Source organism: Meles meles, chromosome 1 (assembly GCF_922984935.1).
Source record: "Meles meles chromosome 1, mMelMel3.1 paternal haplotype, whole genome shotgun sequence".
NCBI lineage: Eukaryota > Metazoa > Chordata > Mammalia > Carnivora > Mustelidae > Meles > Meles meles.
Genome location: NC_060066.1, coordinates 137,501,334 through 137,519,457, shown reverse-complemented (window position 1 = coordinate 137,519,457; position 18,124 = coordinate 137,501,334). Strand labels below are relative to the sequence as shown.

Sequence of the window (18,124 nt, the reverse complement as noted above, 5' to 3'; positions counted from 1 at the left end):
GTGCCCCATAACACACAGAGGACACCAGAAATGCTACTATAACCAGTTAACATTATTCTTAGACTAGGGCTTATGTTTGTTAAGATTTGAAATAAACTTGTTTAGGAAATATTTTTCTGTAAATTCACCAAGAAGAGATTGGCAATCCAACTCAAACTGGCATAGAAGAAAACAATACTATTCTTAAAAAGAAAAAATTAAGCTTTTACTCTGAAAACAGTAGGTTCCAAGTGGATTCATCCCACATATTTTTTTTCTTTTTTTTTGAAAGAGAGAGTGAGAGAGAGAATGAGAGGAGAGAAGGTCAGAGGGAGAAGCAGACTCCCCATGGAGCTGGGAGCCTGATGTGGGACTCGATCCTGGGACTCTGGGATCATGACATGAGCCGAAGGCAGCTGCTTAACCAACTGAGCCACCCAGGCAGGCCTCATCCCACATATTTTAAAGACAAAAGAGAACAGCACAAAATGAGGGGTGCCTGGGTGGCTCAGTGGGTTAAAGCCTCTGTCTTCGGCTCAGGTCATGATCCCAGGGTCCTGGGATCAAGCTCCACAAGGGGCTCCTGTTTCCTCCTCTCTCTCTCTGCCTGCCTCTCTGCCTACATGTGCTCTCTGTCTGTCAAATAAATAAATAAATAAATCTTTTTTTTTAAAAAGCACAAAATGAACCTCTAGAGTCAAATAATAATGTTGACCCTAAGCAAATGCAAAGCTAAATGAAATAATTATGTACTACTAATTAAAACCATAGTTCCCAATATTACTAAATTTAGTGTATGTTAAGCTAGTTGTTTTAACCAACAAACCAATGTCTCTAGAAATTAGATCTTAAAAGAGACTGTAATAAAATTTAGGGGCTCTTTCTTTTTTTTATAGCTTCCAAGTTAAAGCATGTGCTCTCTCTCTAAAGGAAAAACAAAACAAAAACAAAAACAAAAGCAAAAACAGAAAAGGGGCACCTGGGTGGCTCAGTCAGTTAAGAATCTTGATTTCCACTCAGGTCATGATTTCGGGGACGTGAGATGGAGCCCCACATCTGGCTCCATGCTGGGCCTAGAGCCTGCTTAAGATGCTCTCTTCTCCCTCTTCCTCGACTCCTCCCCCATTTCCTCTCTCTCTCATGAATGAATGTATAAAGCATGTGCTCATATAATACAAAGGTTCATTAGAATGGCAGTGGATGATTCATAATTATTACAAGACATAACCTCAAAACAAACTCAATCATATGGGAACATGCCAGAAATATCACTACTAAGCAATGTTGTCCTGAACATTGTATAGAAGAAAAATTTCTCTCCCTTCCCCCAATCTATTTTTCTTTTTTAAAGAACCCAGCAAACTACACAAACGGTGCAAAATTTCTTTGTAAGGTTAGTCACCAAATAGGACTTGCAGAAATAATGAGTGAATTAGTGATTTCTATAATCAGAGAAAATGTACAATGAATTATACAATGTATTATAATTAGCTTGCTGGATAAAAGAAAAAAGAAAACTGGAAAAAATAGATCCTTCCAAGCACATCTAATTAGGGTTAGTTGGTGGTTGCCCTCAGTTTCAGAGAAAGCTGCCTTTAAACAAAGAAGAGCAGAACACTGTTCTCAGTGCTTACAACCTCCACAAGTTAACCTTGGCTTCCCAGGATACACACTCCCCCCCCACATTTCCTTCTCCAAGTTTCAAAAGCCTACTATTTAAAAGGCTATTATGCATTTCACTGGAATCAAGCTCTAAATAATGGATGTGACTATGGAAAGTATCATACTCTTATTAAAACCTGAACATAAGAAACTTAAATTCAAATCATACATCAATGTATGATGTATAGAATTAATTCCAGTTTTGGCTCCTAGCTTCCTGGAAGCTTAAATAAATCAAGCTTTATGCCCATTAACCTTACAACAATGCCTTTTAATAAAAATTATCTGTTGGTTAGCGAAAACATCTCAGGTAAATAATACTAATGTTCTATAGTGATTTCCAATGTTGAAATTATGAGAAATATGCTTGATTACTAAATTAGACCAATTCACACATAGCACATAATTTATATGACATATATATTTGATTTGATCAACATTCTAAACTTGTTTTTAAAACTTACTATAAAAAGACAAAAGAGGAAGATATGCTTATTTATGGGCAGCCAAATGGCTTAACAACCAAGGCTGTGGTTCAGTGGCTACTGCTGCATGGTTTTGGGAATTCTCAGATATAATGTTAGTCAGCAAATTGCTCTTTGGGATGAAAGCACTAAAGCGAGCATGGTTTGTAATTAAAAGGAGAAAGATGCTCCTCGAGAGCCTACCCAAATCTTTCTATTTTCTAAGGCCTACAGAAATTCTATGTTCACTACAAAGCCTTTCTCTACTATTCTACCCACAGTGATCTCTGTGATTACTGAAGCCTTCTTTCTTTACATTTGCATAGTACAACTATTTCTGGTACAAACGAAGAAACCATTTTAATCTGATCAATGGTCTTTGGATGTATCAATTTAGCTACGCTTCAGTCCTCAGTTAACAAAGCAAACAATAATCTAGGTGTTGCTGTGAAGGTTTTTGTAGCTATAACTGAAGTCCATAATCAACTGACCTTTTCTTTAAACATTTTATTTTACTTATTGGACAGAAAGTGAGAGAGAGAGAGAGAGAGAGAACACAAGCAGGGGGAGCGGCAGGTAGAGGGAGAGGGAGAAGCAAGCTCCTCGCTGAGCAGGGAGCCTGATGCGGGACTCGATCCCAGAATCCTGAGATCATGACCTGAGCCAAAGGCAGATGCTTAACCAACTGCACCACCCAGGTGCCCCCCATGATCAACTGACTTTAATGAGAGATGATCCTAGATAATCTGGGTGGGCCTAATTCAATTAGTTGAAGGGATTTAAAAGAATTACTGAGGGACGCCTGGGTGGCTCAGTTGGTTAAGCAGCTGCCTTCGGCTCAGGTCATGATCCCAGCGTCCTGGGATCGAGTCCCACATCGGGCTCCTTGCTCAGCGGGGAGCCTGCTTCTCCCTCTGACTCTGCCTGCCACTCTGTCTGCCTGTGATCCCTCTCTCCCTCTCTCTCTCTCTGACAAATAAAAAATAAAATCTTAAAAAAAAAAAATTACTGAGGCTCCCATGATGAAGAAGAAATGCTGTCTCTGGACAGCAACTACAGCCCATGCCCAAGAGGTCTGGCCTGTCCTTGACAGCCTTCCCTATGGATTTTGGCCTCATCTAGCCAGCCTCCGTAACTGGGTAAGTCAACTCCTTGCAGTAAATCTCTTTTTTAAAAATTTCGATATAACATTATCTTAGTCTAAGGTGTACAAGGCTTTTTTTGGTGGGCACCAAAGCCAGGTTTATTGAGTGACAGCAAAGTGATGGTACAAAGCTCCTAAGGAGGAGGGAAGCTGAAGGGGTTGACCTACAATACAGTATTGTTAACTGTAGTCTGCTTTATGTTGTATCTTCATGACTTACTTATTTTATAACTGAAAGTCTGTTCCTCTGGACCCTCTTTACCTTTACCTTTGCCTCTGGCAAACACTGATCTGTTTTCTGTATCTATGAGCTTGTTCTCCTGTTGTTGTTGTTTTATTTTTAGATTGCACATGTAAGTGAGATCACACAATATTTGTCTTTCTGTCTGACTTATTTGACCAAGCATAATGCCTTCAAGGTCCATCCATGTTGTTAGTAAATAACAGTAAATAAAAACTTAAATAATAAATCTCTTAATATATATTTCTTATGGGCTCTGCTTCTTGGCTTGAACCTTGACTAATCAGTGAGATTGTATAATGTTCTGTGTATGTCTTATCTTCTCAGGTCAGACTCAAAGGCATATACTTGGCAAAATTGTAATAATGATGATTCACTGAGCACTTATTTTGTGTCAAGCATGGTGTTAAGGCTTTCAGTAGATGAATTCCTTTTATCCTCACAACTACCAGGTGAGACAGACAGTATTATTAACCCCCATTTCACACAGGCTAAGACAGAGCTATCCAGCTAGGGAATGGCAAGCTAGGGCGCAAGCATGAAGTTCCATTATTCCAGTGCTTCTGCTCTTACCCGCCACAATAGCTATGACCTCACCCGCAAATGCAAAGAGATGGGGAAAGACAGAGGTATACAGACAAGAAAGCTATGTAGGACAAGACAGACTAGGATTCTTAAACATAAGTGAACTGCTTATCACACTCTGTTGATCACCTATGACATCTAACTCCTACACAGTGATTTAGCTTGGAGGCAATGCTCGGAATGGGGCAGTCATAGCAATTTTCTAGGGAAATTTCTGAATTACAATGTTATAGTTACAGCGACATCAACATTAAGGTACTTGCCCTGGGCCAAATAGAATCAAGTCAAAGACCCGAGAACCTTCTTTATATTCAATAGATATGTCGGGGTATCATTCAGTGAGAGAAAGCCATCATAACTGGTTCAATTCTCCTTTATCTCCATAAAATCCATGATGTAGGTGGGGCAAGCAGGGATAGTTTTCCTACATGTACAGACGACTTAATAGAAGTCAATGAAATGAAGTCACTTACTCAAACTCAAGTAGTACATCACAAGGAAGGGTAAGTCTCGTGCTTTGACTTCAGCCTAGTAATTTTCCCAATAAACTAACATGATATGGTTGAGCTGCTTATTATCAAGAAGTTCTCCTTACTTGATGAATTGTACCTTCAATATCCAAGATCTTAAAATATATATGATATGACTAAAGTAATGAAACAGATTTTTAAAAAAGATTTTACTTATTTATTTGACAGACAGAGATCACAAGTTGGCAGAAACGCAGGCACAGAGAAAGGAGGAAACAGGCTCCCTGCTGAGCAGAGAGCCTGATGTGGGGCTCGATCCCAGGCGCCCATGAAACAGATTTTTATAAAATTCATGAAACCAACCATATTTTCTAACCTCACGTCCCTCTTTGGGCATTTACTCACTGTCATTTCTCCTTAAATGCTTTTTGTCCAGATATTCATACAATTGCTTCCTTCCCATCAGGTTCAAATTCAAAATGCCATCTTCTCAGGGAAGGCGTTCCCAGCCACTGTGGTTAAGGTAGCATGCCCTAGCCATTTTCTACAAAATACTCCTATTATTACATCCTTTGTTATTATGCTTCTTAGTCCCTGAAGTCATTTGTTTATTTGTTTTTGTTTTTATTATACATATTCCACTACAAGAATTTAAGCTCCTGGAGTGCCTGAGTGGTTCAGTGGGTTAAAGCCTCTGCCTTTGGCTCAGGTCTTGGTCCAGGGGTCCTGGGATCGAGCCCCGCATCGGGCTCTCTGCTCAGCAGGGAGCCTGCTTCCCCCTCTCTCTCTGTCTGTCTTTTGATCTCTGCCTGTCAAATAAGTAAATAAAATGTTAAAAAAAAAAAAAAAGAATGTAAGCTCCTTAAGACATGGATTCTGCATATCTTGCTTCCCATTATATCACCAGCATCTAGAATAATGACTGACATGTTTAGGTGTAGTGGGTGTTCAAAAAATACTTGTTGACTGATACTTCTTCTAAAATTCTTCTAAAATATCTCTTACATGATTGCTATGTGATAGTAGTTATCTTAAAAATAAGTATTAAATGATTAAAATAGGAAAAAAAAAAGAACTAGAAAAAAGTTAAAAGTCAAACTGCCAACTTACAAAGGAAAGGAAAGAACCCACATTGTTAAACTTCAGCAAGAAATATTTGTAGGGCCTCTTTGGGATCTTCTGTATTTCTTTACAATCTTCCTTAGTTCATGAAGATGAAATTGAGGATTCTGATGTAAATCTGTTCCGTTTATACACAGGATACTAAAAATCCTTTGGCAAGCATGTTTTTGCTAAATGTGGTTTTGAGATAATGCAGTTTTATATTTTTATATCCAAATTGAAAATCAGCCATCTTATTATATGCTCTGGTTCAGTTCAGTCCACTTAAATAGGAGAACAGTCTATGCAGTAATACAGACGGAGAAAGAAAATCAGTTTAGACTCTACATTTCATAACAGGAATTACCAGGACCAAAAAAAGTATATGTGGATATTGCCAACATTTGTGAAAAGGCCAGACAATTACTTAGACAGACATTGTAAAACTAAAACAGAGGAGAACCAAATTTAAAAAGTATTACATTTCACACCCATAAGGGCTGATTTACACTTATTTTTTTTCAGATTTTATTTATTTATTTGACAGAGAAAGAGAAATCACAAGTAGGCAGAGAGTCAGGAAGAGAGAGAGAGGGGGAAGCAGGCTCCCCACTGAGCAGAGAACTTGATGTGGGGCTTGATCCCAGGACCCCGAGATCATGACCTGAGCCAAAGGCAGAGGCTTAACCCACTGAACCACCCAGGTACCGCTGATTTAGACTTTAAAAGGAGGTATAGTTTGTGTAATATAAAACTTACATGAATATATATAGCTTTGGTTTTTCCTTTAAACATCCCCCTTTTTTATAATTTATATATTTGCATGAATTTTTTCCTATTCTTTTATTTTCAATCCATCTGCATCTTTATATTTTAAAAGCGTCTCTTGTAACTATAATACAGTTTTAAAAAAAATTTTAGTACAATCTGATAATCTTTCCCTTTTAACTGAACCATTTGGTCTATTTACATTTAATGTAATTACCAACATATTTGGGTAGAAATATACTACAGCCAATGCCATGGTAAGTCAGCCACATCTTGTCTAGAACTGGGGCACTTTTTCCCTCAGCTGTTGGGCATATAAGTAGTCAACAGCTGTCAGCTGAATTTTTCCTTGGGACTTGTCCTCAGTCCTAGAATACAGCTTTACCCAAGGTCATGTCTCCTTAAGAGAGGGTGGAAGAGGGTAGAAAATGTATCCAATGACTGGTCAGTGACAGGGTATAAATGCCTGGACATTTGCAAGGCTACCTCCAGTTCCAAAGTCCTAGTAGAATCAACTGAGGTCTTTGTTACCACTGCACTGCAGTTTAACTTCTCTGGTTTATCATGTTTCCTCACTTCCCCACAGATCTTAATCTTAATTAATAATTAATATTAAAGCCCATCCCAATAAATATCCTGCGGGCAAATCTCAGTCTCTGAGTATGTTTCCCAGGGAATTCAATTTGTGACACATATTGTCTTGTTATGTATTTTTACTTCTACTACTTATATGTTCCTTTTTCTTTACTTTCTTGCCTTCTTTAGGACTGAGTATTCTTTTATTATTCCATTTTTCCTTATTAGTTTGGAGATGATACACTCTTTTTCTATTCCAGAGGCTATCCTAGAAATAACAATAGGCATATTTCAGTCAACAAAGTCTAAAGTCAATTGAGGGACATTTTAAAAAAAAAGTGTTAGTACTATCTTGGTACTACTGATCTTAATATTACCAGTTTTGGTAAGTTTTAAAGAACATAATCCCAAATGCAGAGAAACTACAATTTTTTTAAAGCCAGCCTCAGGGGAAAGATATGTTTTAGGCTCAGAAAATGTTTTTATTATTTTCAAATTTTAGTAAGATAACCATTAAATTATGCTAGAACTATTATTATATTAGAATTATTAAATTATGCTCGAATTCTGCTTCCATTTATTATAAAGTGAAATTAAAGGAAAAATCATGAAAAATACTTCAGTAATAAAATATTAAAATAAATAAAATAAAAAATATTTCACAAGTATAACTCATTTGTAACAGAATATTTACCATCATATGCCTTATAATTTGAATATTATTGTATTAACACACAATAAAAGCATACCTATTTCATTTTATTTTAATCTCTTTTTACAGTATTTCTAACATCACCAGATGATGTTAATAGTTCTTCCTGGGAGTTGTGGTGGGATGAATTTTTTTCCTAATCAAATATATATGCTTTTTCTGGAGATGCACAGTACATATTAATATATTAAGTATCTTGGGAAGTCCTCAGTAAAGTCACTTTTTATCTTTGTTTAACCTGCTGTTTTCAAATATATCTGATGGCAGAAAGCTTTTTATCCATGGGATACTTTTTAATATGTCCCAAGAAACCTAGTTTGAGAGCAGTGCCTTCGAAAAAGAGAAAATAGACATTTCAAATAGTTTTGGCTATTTTAGGTTATTATTATTATTATTATTTTTAAAGATTTTATTTATTTATTTGACAGAGAGAGATCACAAGTAGGCAGAGAGGCAGACAGAGGGGGGGGGAAGCAGGCTCCCCACTGAGCGGAGAGCCTGATGTGGGGCTCAATCCCAGGACCCTGGGATCATGACCTGAGCCGAAGGCAGAGGCTTTAACCCACTGAGTCACCAAAACACCCCTATTTTATGTTATTATAATTGATTATATAACTCCTGCTTCTTTCTTCTTCATTGAAGGTAAGCAGGTGAGTTTTGTGGGTTTTTTTCTTAGTTTATTAAACTATAATTTTGTTAGTCTTTTCTGACATAGGGTAGCAGAAAGAGTCTGAGCTTTATATAGAAGCAGAATTAGGACCAAATTCTGGCTTCATCATCAACAAGCAAATTCTGTATCTTAGTCATATATACATATTATATATACTTAATTAAAGCCATAGTTGACATACAATGTTACATTTCAGGTGTACATATTTCTTTATTTGTAAAATGGGCTTGGGGGACTTTCATAGTATTATTTCACGTGTTTCTGACCAGTATGCAGTACACTACCTCTGGCCCAGAGGTTCCTATCTTAAAATCCTTCCAGGATCTGGGGGTACCCAGGTGGCTCAGTCAGTTAAGTGTCCGCCTTCAGCTCAGGTCATAGTCTTGCAGTCCTGGGATCAAGTACTGCATCAGGCTCCCTGCTCAGTGGGGAGCCAGCTTCTCCCTCGGCCTGCTGCTTCTCCCCATCCTTGCTCTCTCTCTCAAATAAACAAATCTTAAAAAAAAAATTCCTTAATGATCTGGGATGGCCAATTGAAATGGACATATAAGACTGACGCCTTTGAACTTGATTTGGGACTCATCTTTACTAATTCATTTCCCTGCTTGTTAGACCAGTAGTTCCTCCCTTGACTACTTATGAGGCTGTAATACTCCTGGGGAATAATTTTTTATCTTAATTGAGAATGCCTAGAGTTAAACTGATTTTCATTTCCTTAGAACTTTGGAAAGCTTCAGGTCTCCCTGTCTTATGTTCCTATAACACTTGCTATTGTAATCATTATCCTACTTTACTGTATTCATTTTCTTCCCTGCTGGGCTCTAAGTTCCTATGGTCCTGACAGCCTGTTCTCAGTTATATGCACATAACTAGCACCATTGGCCTAGGTGAAGAGTAACTACTTAATAACTATAGAATCTTTAATAAATTATAATAATTGGGACCCCAACAATCATCATTATCAAAAATACATTTCTCAGATGCAATATTATCTATATCAGAAGATATCAGAGGAAAACAAGGAGTTAAATTTACAGATCCTCAAATGTATAACCAATAATCACTAGAAATCTTAGACTGCTAGAGCAATTTTCCTGAGATGTGTACAATCATTAGGACAGAAAATAAATACTAAATATATACTATGTTTTTCAGATACATTTTTGATATTTGACTCCATTTATTCAAAAGATGTGTTCCAGTAAGGTTGTGTGTAAATAATAGTTTTATACTCTAAACATTTAAAAACTCATCTGATGTGAGTAAACTAAATTATTATATATATTTTTTTATTTTTTTTATTTTTTTTTTTTTAAGATTTTATTTATTTGGCAGAGAGAAATCACAAGAGAGGCAGGCAGAGAGAGAGGAAGGGAAGCAGGCTCTCCGCCGAGCAGGGAGCCTGATGCGGGACTCGATCCCAGGACCCTGAGATCATGACCTGAGCCGAAGGCAGCGGCCTAACCCACTGAGCCACCCAGGCGCCCATATTATATATATATTTTTAAATCCCTGTCTGTAGTGAGGATGCTCTCACACAAATCTAGTATTATATATTTAGATTTCTGAATTGTAGGTTTTTCAAGATGTGGAACACTCCTACTAACTTGGCCACATCAAAAAGCTACAAAGTTCAACACAATTCTAAGGTCAAATTAACTTTTACTTTTTGAAAACAATTATTACTAAGTATATAAGATATGATTAATATAGATTTCTACATACTAGGAAATCAAGAATACTTACTATTATTTTCTTACAGTCCTTCCCTCTGCATAGTTCTGTATAGGTAGAGTACTGCACATATATAATCCAGCTTCCAACAAAAACCGCCAACCAGGAAAAGAAAAGATATTTCATCCGCACATATGAAAAGCGAGCCTGTGAGCAAAAGAGCAAATAACAATCATTCATTGAGCACCAAGTCAGCATTCACTGTCCTAGAACGTGATTCCCCCCCCCACCCCGCTTCTTGGAAGAACTCAATATATATTCTAAGCTTTCACACACCAATTCTCCTAGAACAAAGTGTACTTTCACAGAATCCAAACAGCACTGGTTTCAGAAAAGAAGCTCCTTGGTCCTGCCAAGGAAAAAGGGAACAGAATACTCTTTAAAATGTATAACCTTTCAAATACCACCAGCATCGAAAGCTACTTAGGAAGCACGAGCACGTGCACCATGCTACCCTGGGTACTTTGTGAGATAGGTAAAGAGAGACACGATTCCTACATACTACGAGCTTACAGGAGACGATTTCCCATAAGAATCTTCAAGTTCTTCATGGATAATCAGCATAAAAATAATTTTGTTTTAAAGAAATAAGAACGGGGAATTTGGCTATTTGTTTAATGTCTCATAGGGAAGCCAACTGCTCATTCTTATTTCTCGGTCTATGCACCAAGGCTTTCTGTTCCTTCCATTCAACCAAATGCTTCACCTAATAGGTGCTCTGGAAGCTTGAGAAGAATGTTTTTACAGCTATTAAAGGAAAAATGACTGGAAAAGACGGGATAGGATATATAAAGAATAAACTTCTCTTTGCACGTCAGCTTGGAAAGCTACACAATGGGATCCTCTTTGCATTGTTTTGCTCCCAGTTCTCTGTTATCTAATTGCAACTTGGGCCAGTTAACTTACTGCCTTTTCTCCGCCGTTCAACAACATATCAAACAGTTTAATCTTCAAAAGTATCAGTTGGTCAAGATAATTGGACATTTATTTTTTGAGTCTGGATCTCCAAGGGTCTGGTTTTATAAATGGTAAATTTGGAGGCTATGGAGATAAGTGAACAGAATAAATTATAGATATGTAAACAAACAATGAAAAGCTACTTTTTCTTTTATAATCACGAGCCAGTTTCTCACACTGGGTAACAGTAGGATACTGTGAGCACTGCGAGCATGCAAAGAAAGCAGAGAGAGATGAAAGGGACCCAAGCGCACCTGCAGAAGACAATGAGTGCAAAGGAAAATACGGAATCCTGTTGGCCCTCTTTGCGATTTAGGTATCTGTCTTTGTGAGATTAACAGATGGTGAATTCCAGTACCAAAAAGCTTGAGCACAACGAATTCACAGTGAAGTGACAGGTCTTCGAGCTTTAGTATTAAAATATAAAAAATGCTTTTAATGTAATCTCTTTTTGTATAGCTCTAGACGAATCCAGTAAAAGAAAATTCGTACAGAATTCTGAATTAAATCACATAAGTGACAATGGGGTGCCCACGGAAGGGTTTGTTTGACAGACATTTAAGATCACTTGACCCTACTAAAGGGGTCTAGTCATCAGACAAAAATTGATATGTACCAGTATTATGAAGCTTAAATATGATTAGATGACATAATGCCTATAGAACATAAGCACAGTGTGAGGCACACAGAAAAGACCCAACAAATGTTAGCTGAATCAGTTTGCAAGGCACTGAACAAAAAGCCAAGAATGCTGTCACTGTGATTTGGCCACCACCTTCTTTTTGGACTTGCAAAAAGAATACTGAATCTGAATCTGAATAAGTCTTTAGCTCCAACTACCAGTTTACAGGAAATACAGGAGACAGGGAAATACAAGTGATACCTCTGTAAGTGACATTATTGGGATAAAATCAGCAAACTCCAGGCTGTGGAAAACATTGCAATACAAACAACTCAGTTTTCCAACAACATAAATGATATGGGAGAAAAGGAGAAGATGGAGAAAACTGAAGACTAAAAAATATTTAAGAAATATATCAAATAATCATAATCTGTGGCTCTTTTTTGAATCCTGATTCCAATGAAAAACTTAAAAAAAGAGATATTTATAAGGGAACTGAAAATTTGAAGACAGGATACCTGAGGTCACTAAGAAATTGTTTTAATTTTTCAGGCATGATAATGTAATTTTTTAAAGAAAAGAGCCCTGATATTTTAGAGACAGACATTGAAATATTTATAAATAAAGTGATATATTTGTAATTTGCTTCAAAACAACAGAGAAAGGAAAAATGGGTGGGGTATGTTTGAAGCGAGACTGGGCATGAGTTGACAATTTTCAAGCTGGGTGATGGGTGCTTGCCTTCTTTTGTGTAAGTTTTTCTCTACTGATGTAAAATTTTTTATATTATACAATAAGGCATACTTTGACACCAAGACACCTCCTTCCCATACATTCATTCAGCCGCTATTTATTGGTTGCTCTATCATTGTTATTGCCTTTTGCTAGGCATTTTATGACCATTGCCAGTTACTGGGGCACTTGGGTGGTTCAGTCAGTTAAGCGACCAATTCTTGATTTCCACTCAGGGTCTTGAGATCAAACACCGTGTGGGGCTCTGCACTGGGCATGGAGCCTGTGTAAGTTTCTTTCTCTCCCTCTTCCTCTGCCCCTCCCGCCAATCCCCCACCCCCACCAATGCTCACACTTGAGCTGTCTCTCTCTAAAATAAAACAAGACAAAAAAATCTCCAGTGGCAAGAACAAATTATGTATCTACCATACAACTGTCCAATAATTCAGAGGGTCACCTGAAGGACCACAGCATAGCATGATTTTACTTTTGGAAGTCCAATCTAACATAAACATCTTATAGGATTTTTTTTGTGAGGCAGGGTTTTTTGTTTTTAATATTTCATTTATTTATTTATTTGAGAGAAAGAGAGAGAGAAAGAGCTTGTGACCATGCATGGGGGCAAGGAGCTGAGGGGGAGGGAGAGGAAGAGGGAAAGAATCCAAGCAGACTCCATGCTGAGCCAGGAGCAGGATGTGGGGATGGATGTGAGGCTTGATCTCCATCGTGCCCTGAGCTGAAACCAAGAGTCGGAGGCTTAACTGATTGAGCCACACAGGGGCCCCTTGAGGCAGGGCTTTATTTTTTTATTTTTATTTTTTTTAAGATTTTATTTATTTATTTGTCAGAGAGAGAGACACACACAGAGAGAGAGAGATCACAAGTAGGCAGAGAGGCACGCGGAGGCAGAGGGAGAAGCAGGCTCTCTGCCGAGCAAGGAGCCTGATATGGGACTCAATGCCAGGACTCTGGGATCATGACCTGAGCCGAAGGCAGCCGCTTAACCAACTGAGCCACCCAGGCGTCCCGAGGCAGGGCTTTAAAATAAGATTAGTTCAATTCATTTTAAAAAGAATCAGGGAAGACATTCTATTTTTCTTTTTCCTCTTGCTGCCTTGCTCTACAGCAGGTATATGTCACAGAGAACAGGAAAACAACACAGACCTAGTGAGTAGGGTTTTCCCCAGCATCCAGGTTGGTCCTATCTTACCTTCTTCTTGACACTACCTCAAGGAGTCTCGTGATATTAACTACCTTCTATCAATAATTTTTCTTCAGGTTTTTGTATACACGTTTAGTAAAGCTACTGTAAAATGCTTTCAAATGCATATGAAGCTTAACACATGTAGGCAGCTAAGGCTTTTGTACATTTCTCTCTCCTGCATATTCAATTTAATAAAATTTGAAATCATTTTGCTTTTCTCTCTCTCTCTCAAATAGCTACATTTTTTTAATTTCCTCTGGCATATGTTTAAGCTGAAAAACACCCTGTGAACTGGCTTGCCTGCTGAGTGCTTGTCATGATACCGAATGCCAAAAATGTTGGAGAGGAAGTTAGATTAATAGCGTTCCCAGCAGGGCACTGGACATCACCTGTTGTAGACATAATGACAAAAGGAGTGAGGTATTTTTATTCCAGCACTCCATGGAAAAATCACTGTGATTTGGGGGTAACACAAAATCCTTACAAGGACCTTCATGTGTCCTCTAATATCTGCAGATCCTGCTGCTTCACATTTTAGAATAATGATTGAAGAAAAACAGCCACAAATGACATCTCTGGCTATTAACTAATTTTATTTCCCTGTGTGGTAATCACTAAAATGTTTCCAGTGGTCTGTTCTGTACCAATTACCTAGACAACCCAGTCTTTGATTAAGAAATGAACTTACCACTTCTGATCTTTTTATTTATGCTAAACTATCCAAAATACTGCCTAGCCGCTTTTCTGTGCTGGTTTTGTGCCCAGCTACTAATGGTACACTGCTTTATCTCAAATTTTACTCCTGAAAAACTGATAAGAACTTTAGTAAATACACTATGGCAGTGATTCTCAACTGGAATTACTTTTGGCCCTTGGGAGACACCTGGCAATGTCTGGTGACATTGTTTCATGACAGGGGAGTGCTACAGTATCTTGGTGGGTAGAGGCCAGCGATGTCGTCAATATCTGAAAATGCACAGGAGAGCCTCCCACAATAAGGAGTTATCTGAACTCAAATGTCAGTAGTGGTAAGGCTGAGAAATTTTGCATTATGGTTACATTATAAAATGAAACCAAAAATGGAAAGAATCAAAATTGTATCACGTTCTCATTTTACATTCAATTAGTACTTAGGGCATCAACTACTACTAATTAGAAAAATTTAACATGTGCCTGGAAATAACAGTTAGAAACAGTTCTTTATGACTAGAGTAAATGATTAGTAGTATATTAGAGAAAAATCACTAGAGATGGCAAATCTATAAATAATGAAACAAACTTTCTCTACCAATTCCACTCTAAAGAATAGTGATGACTTTTCTTTTCTATATTGTTTGATCTCATTGCGATAACTTTTTATTTCAAAAGAAATCTGAACATCTTTGATCTTATTTAAATAATTTTACATTAAGTTTTTTAAAAACAGGTATAAAGAGGCAACGCATAAAAATTTAAGGCTACTTCTATTGCTTATCTTTTTCATATTTAACATATTCTGTAAACATATAAAGCACATGGTCCCATTTGATTTACTGCTATTCCCTACACAGATGTTCTTAATTTTGAGAGGCAGGGAAAAAATATCATATTTTTACTTTTACCTACAAATATTTTAGTTAATATATTCAGTGGACTTGAACATTCAGAAAACATAACAAATTGAAAAGGTTATGACTTACGCAAACTCAAATATAATCATTTAATCATTCATCATGCTAAAGAAAAAGCTGAGATGTGCATTTGTCTTTTTTTCATGTTTTTCAATTACCAGTTATTCAGAAATAATCTTCAAAAGATTTTTTCCCTTATTGTTATATTGACAACATTGTAGCTGGCTAACTTCTACTGCATATTTAGGACTAATCTAGCTGAGAAAACTAGAGTAAAAATTATGGATAAATTTCCCCAGATATAACTCTTACCCTTTTCTTTAAATACATTTTATTTATAGTGACAGTACTTTTGAAAATAGTGCTAGCTATAATAAACAGAAATATGAAGAAACCACTTAATAGGGTAAATATTTACTGTATATCACAACACATGCAGATAAACTTTATCTGGAACAGATCCTCTACCTTTATTAAAAGGGTATCTCACTACGAGCTGGAGGGCTATTGGGAAGCCATTAAGAAGAATGGATAAAGAAGGGGCTCCTGGGTGGCTCAGTCGGTTAAGCTTCTGCCTTCAGCTCAGGTCATGATCTCAGAGTCCTGGGATCAAGTCCCGCATTGGGCTCTCTGTTCGGCGGGGAGCCTACTTTCCCCTCTCTCTCTGCCTGCTTCTCTGCCTACTTGTGATCTTGATCTCTCTCTCTGTCAAATAAATTAAAAAAAAAAAAAAAAAAAGGAAAAAAAGAATGGATAAAGAAGAAATGGTCCATATATACAATGGAATATTACGCCTCCATCAGAAAAGATGAATACCAACTTTTGTAGCAACATGGACAGGACTGGAAAAGATTATGCTGAGTGAAATAAGTCAAGCAGAGAGAGTCAATTATCACATGGTTTCACTTACTTGTGGAGCATAAGGAATAACACGGAGGACACTGGAAGATGGAGAGAAGTGAGTTGGGGAAAATCGGAGGGGGGGACAAACCATGAAAGACTGTGGACTCTGAGAAACAAACTGAGGGTTTGGGGGAGGGGTGGGGGGGATGAGTGAGCCTGGTGGTGGGTATTAAGGAGGGCACGTATCGCCTGGAGCACTGCATGTGGTGCATAAACAATGAATTTTGAAACACCGAAAAGAAATAAAATGGGAAAAAAAAAGAAAAAAAAAGTCTAAATGTACCAAATATAAACTATCCTAGTGTTAACTTTCACAAACATCAAAAGGCAGCTATGATATTGAAAGAAACATTACAAAAAAAGCAACAACACAAAAAACCTTTTATGTCATTCCAAACAAGGAAAACTCTGGGTTATTATAAGTTAAAAGTAGTGAAAAGAAAGGTTCTAAAAATGTCCATGCTCCCCAGCTTGTCTTGAGCATGAAAATGCTTATTTTTATGACAAAACTTTTAGAGAATTCCTTGTGAAACAATATTAGTCTACTGGTCAGAGGTTTGGTTTTTTTGTTTCTTTGCTTTAGCATTTTTCATCTTTCTAAGAGGTGAATTTTCACATTCATAGGAAGAATCCTGGTTGTTCCCTGACCTAAATTCTAAAGGTTTTATTTGCATGCACATATTCTGTGTTTTGATTTTCTTGTAGAAACAAAATTCCAGTAAGAAGTGAATAATTTTCACATTTTCTCTGAATGCTGCTGATTCATATTTTTTATCTTAGGGGTTGACAGCACCAAAAACACAAGAACACCTGGGGAATTAATTGCATGGGGTGATCCATAAGTCTGTGGCTAGTTTAAATGGTACATTACTATTTCAAAGAAGTGTCAAAGTATGGGAAAATGTTCGTGATACAGTAAGTGAAAAAAATCAGTTTTCGAAAACAACATGTATGGTATGTTCCCAATTCTGCTTTTTAAAAAACAGAAAAAGTCACCAATAGACTACAGAAACTGCAAGGAAATAAACCAGGGTGTCAAGGGTAGTTATCTCAAAATTTTAAGAGTGGTGGAATCATGAATGATTTTTATTTTTCTTCTCTGTTATACAGATTTGTCTATAATGAATATATTACTTTTTAAATCAGAAAAAACCCCTACATATTTGTACATAGGTGCTTAGCACATCTATTTAAAAATATATCTAAAGGATCTACAAGTCTCCTGACTGCTCCTTACGAGCAGGAAGACAGCTTGCATTCTACAAAGCATGTGTGAAGGAAGTGTAGCTTCCATTAGCCCTCTACACACAAGGAATATTAGCATTTGCAATAGCAAATGAACTGTCATGGGTTCTTCAACATACCAAGGCAGAAAGATGGGGTTAAGAAAGCCAAGTGTTCCCATTTTCTATTGCTTTATAACATATTATCCCATAACTTAGTGGCCTACAGCAAGAATTTACATCTCTCATGGCTCTGAGGGTTGACTGACTCAGCTGGTCAGTTTTTGCAAGTTTTTCCTGCATTTGTGATTAGGACTGAAGGCACGTGAAGGAGGACTGACATGGTTGGATATGTCCAGTCCTCAGCTGGAATGGCTTCATGTGGCCAGCTGGACTTCTTCAGGTTCTGGAGCTCATGGTAGTCAGGCCTCTTACATGATGGCTGACTAACCCTAGAGCAAGTGTTCCCAGAGACCAAGATGGAAGTGGCCTCATTTCTGCCCCACTTCTCATGGTATCACGGGGCCCGATCAGATTGAATATGGGGGTATTCCATAAGGGAATGAATAGCAAGCCCCTCACAGAGGGGTCACCTCTGGAGACTAGTCACCTCTGCAGGGCAGAATCAGGAAAGAAGAGTCTACAGGTGAGGAGAAAAGCAATATGGAGGTCCCAGCCTGAAGCCAGAAGAGAGACAATTTTTTTGGCCATTCTGATTAAGGGTTCTTCTTTCTTCGTTAGTGGGGAAGAATTGGAAATTGCAGTTA

At 37.5% G+C, this 18,124-nt stretch overlaps 1 protein-coding gene across 2 annotated transcripts in view; it reads right to left on the bottom strand.

The window, feature by feature from the left end:
• The window catches only part of DIPK1A (divergent protein kinase domain 1A), a 128,438-nt gene that overhangs the window by 23,150 nt on the left and 87,164 nt on the right, over positions 1 to 18,124 (bottom strand). For both annotated transcript variants that reach the window (XM_046011167.1, XM_046011177.1), the window contains exon 2: positions 10,119 to 10,253. In XM_046011167.1, coding sequence (XP_045867123.1) covers positions 10,119 to 10,253 — 135 coding nt within the window. The remainder of the gene's footprint in view (positions 1 to 10,118; positions 10,254 to 18,124) is intronic.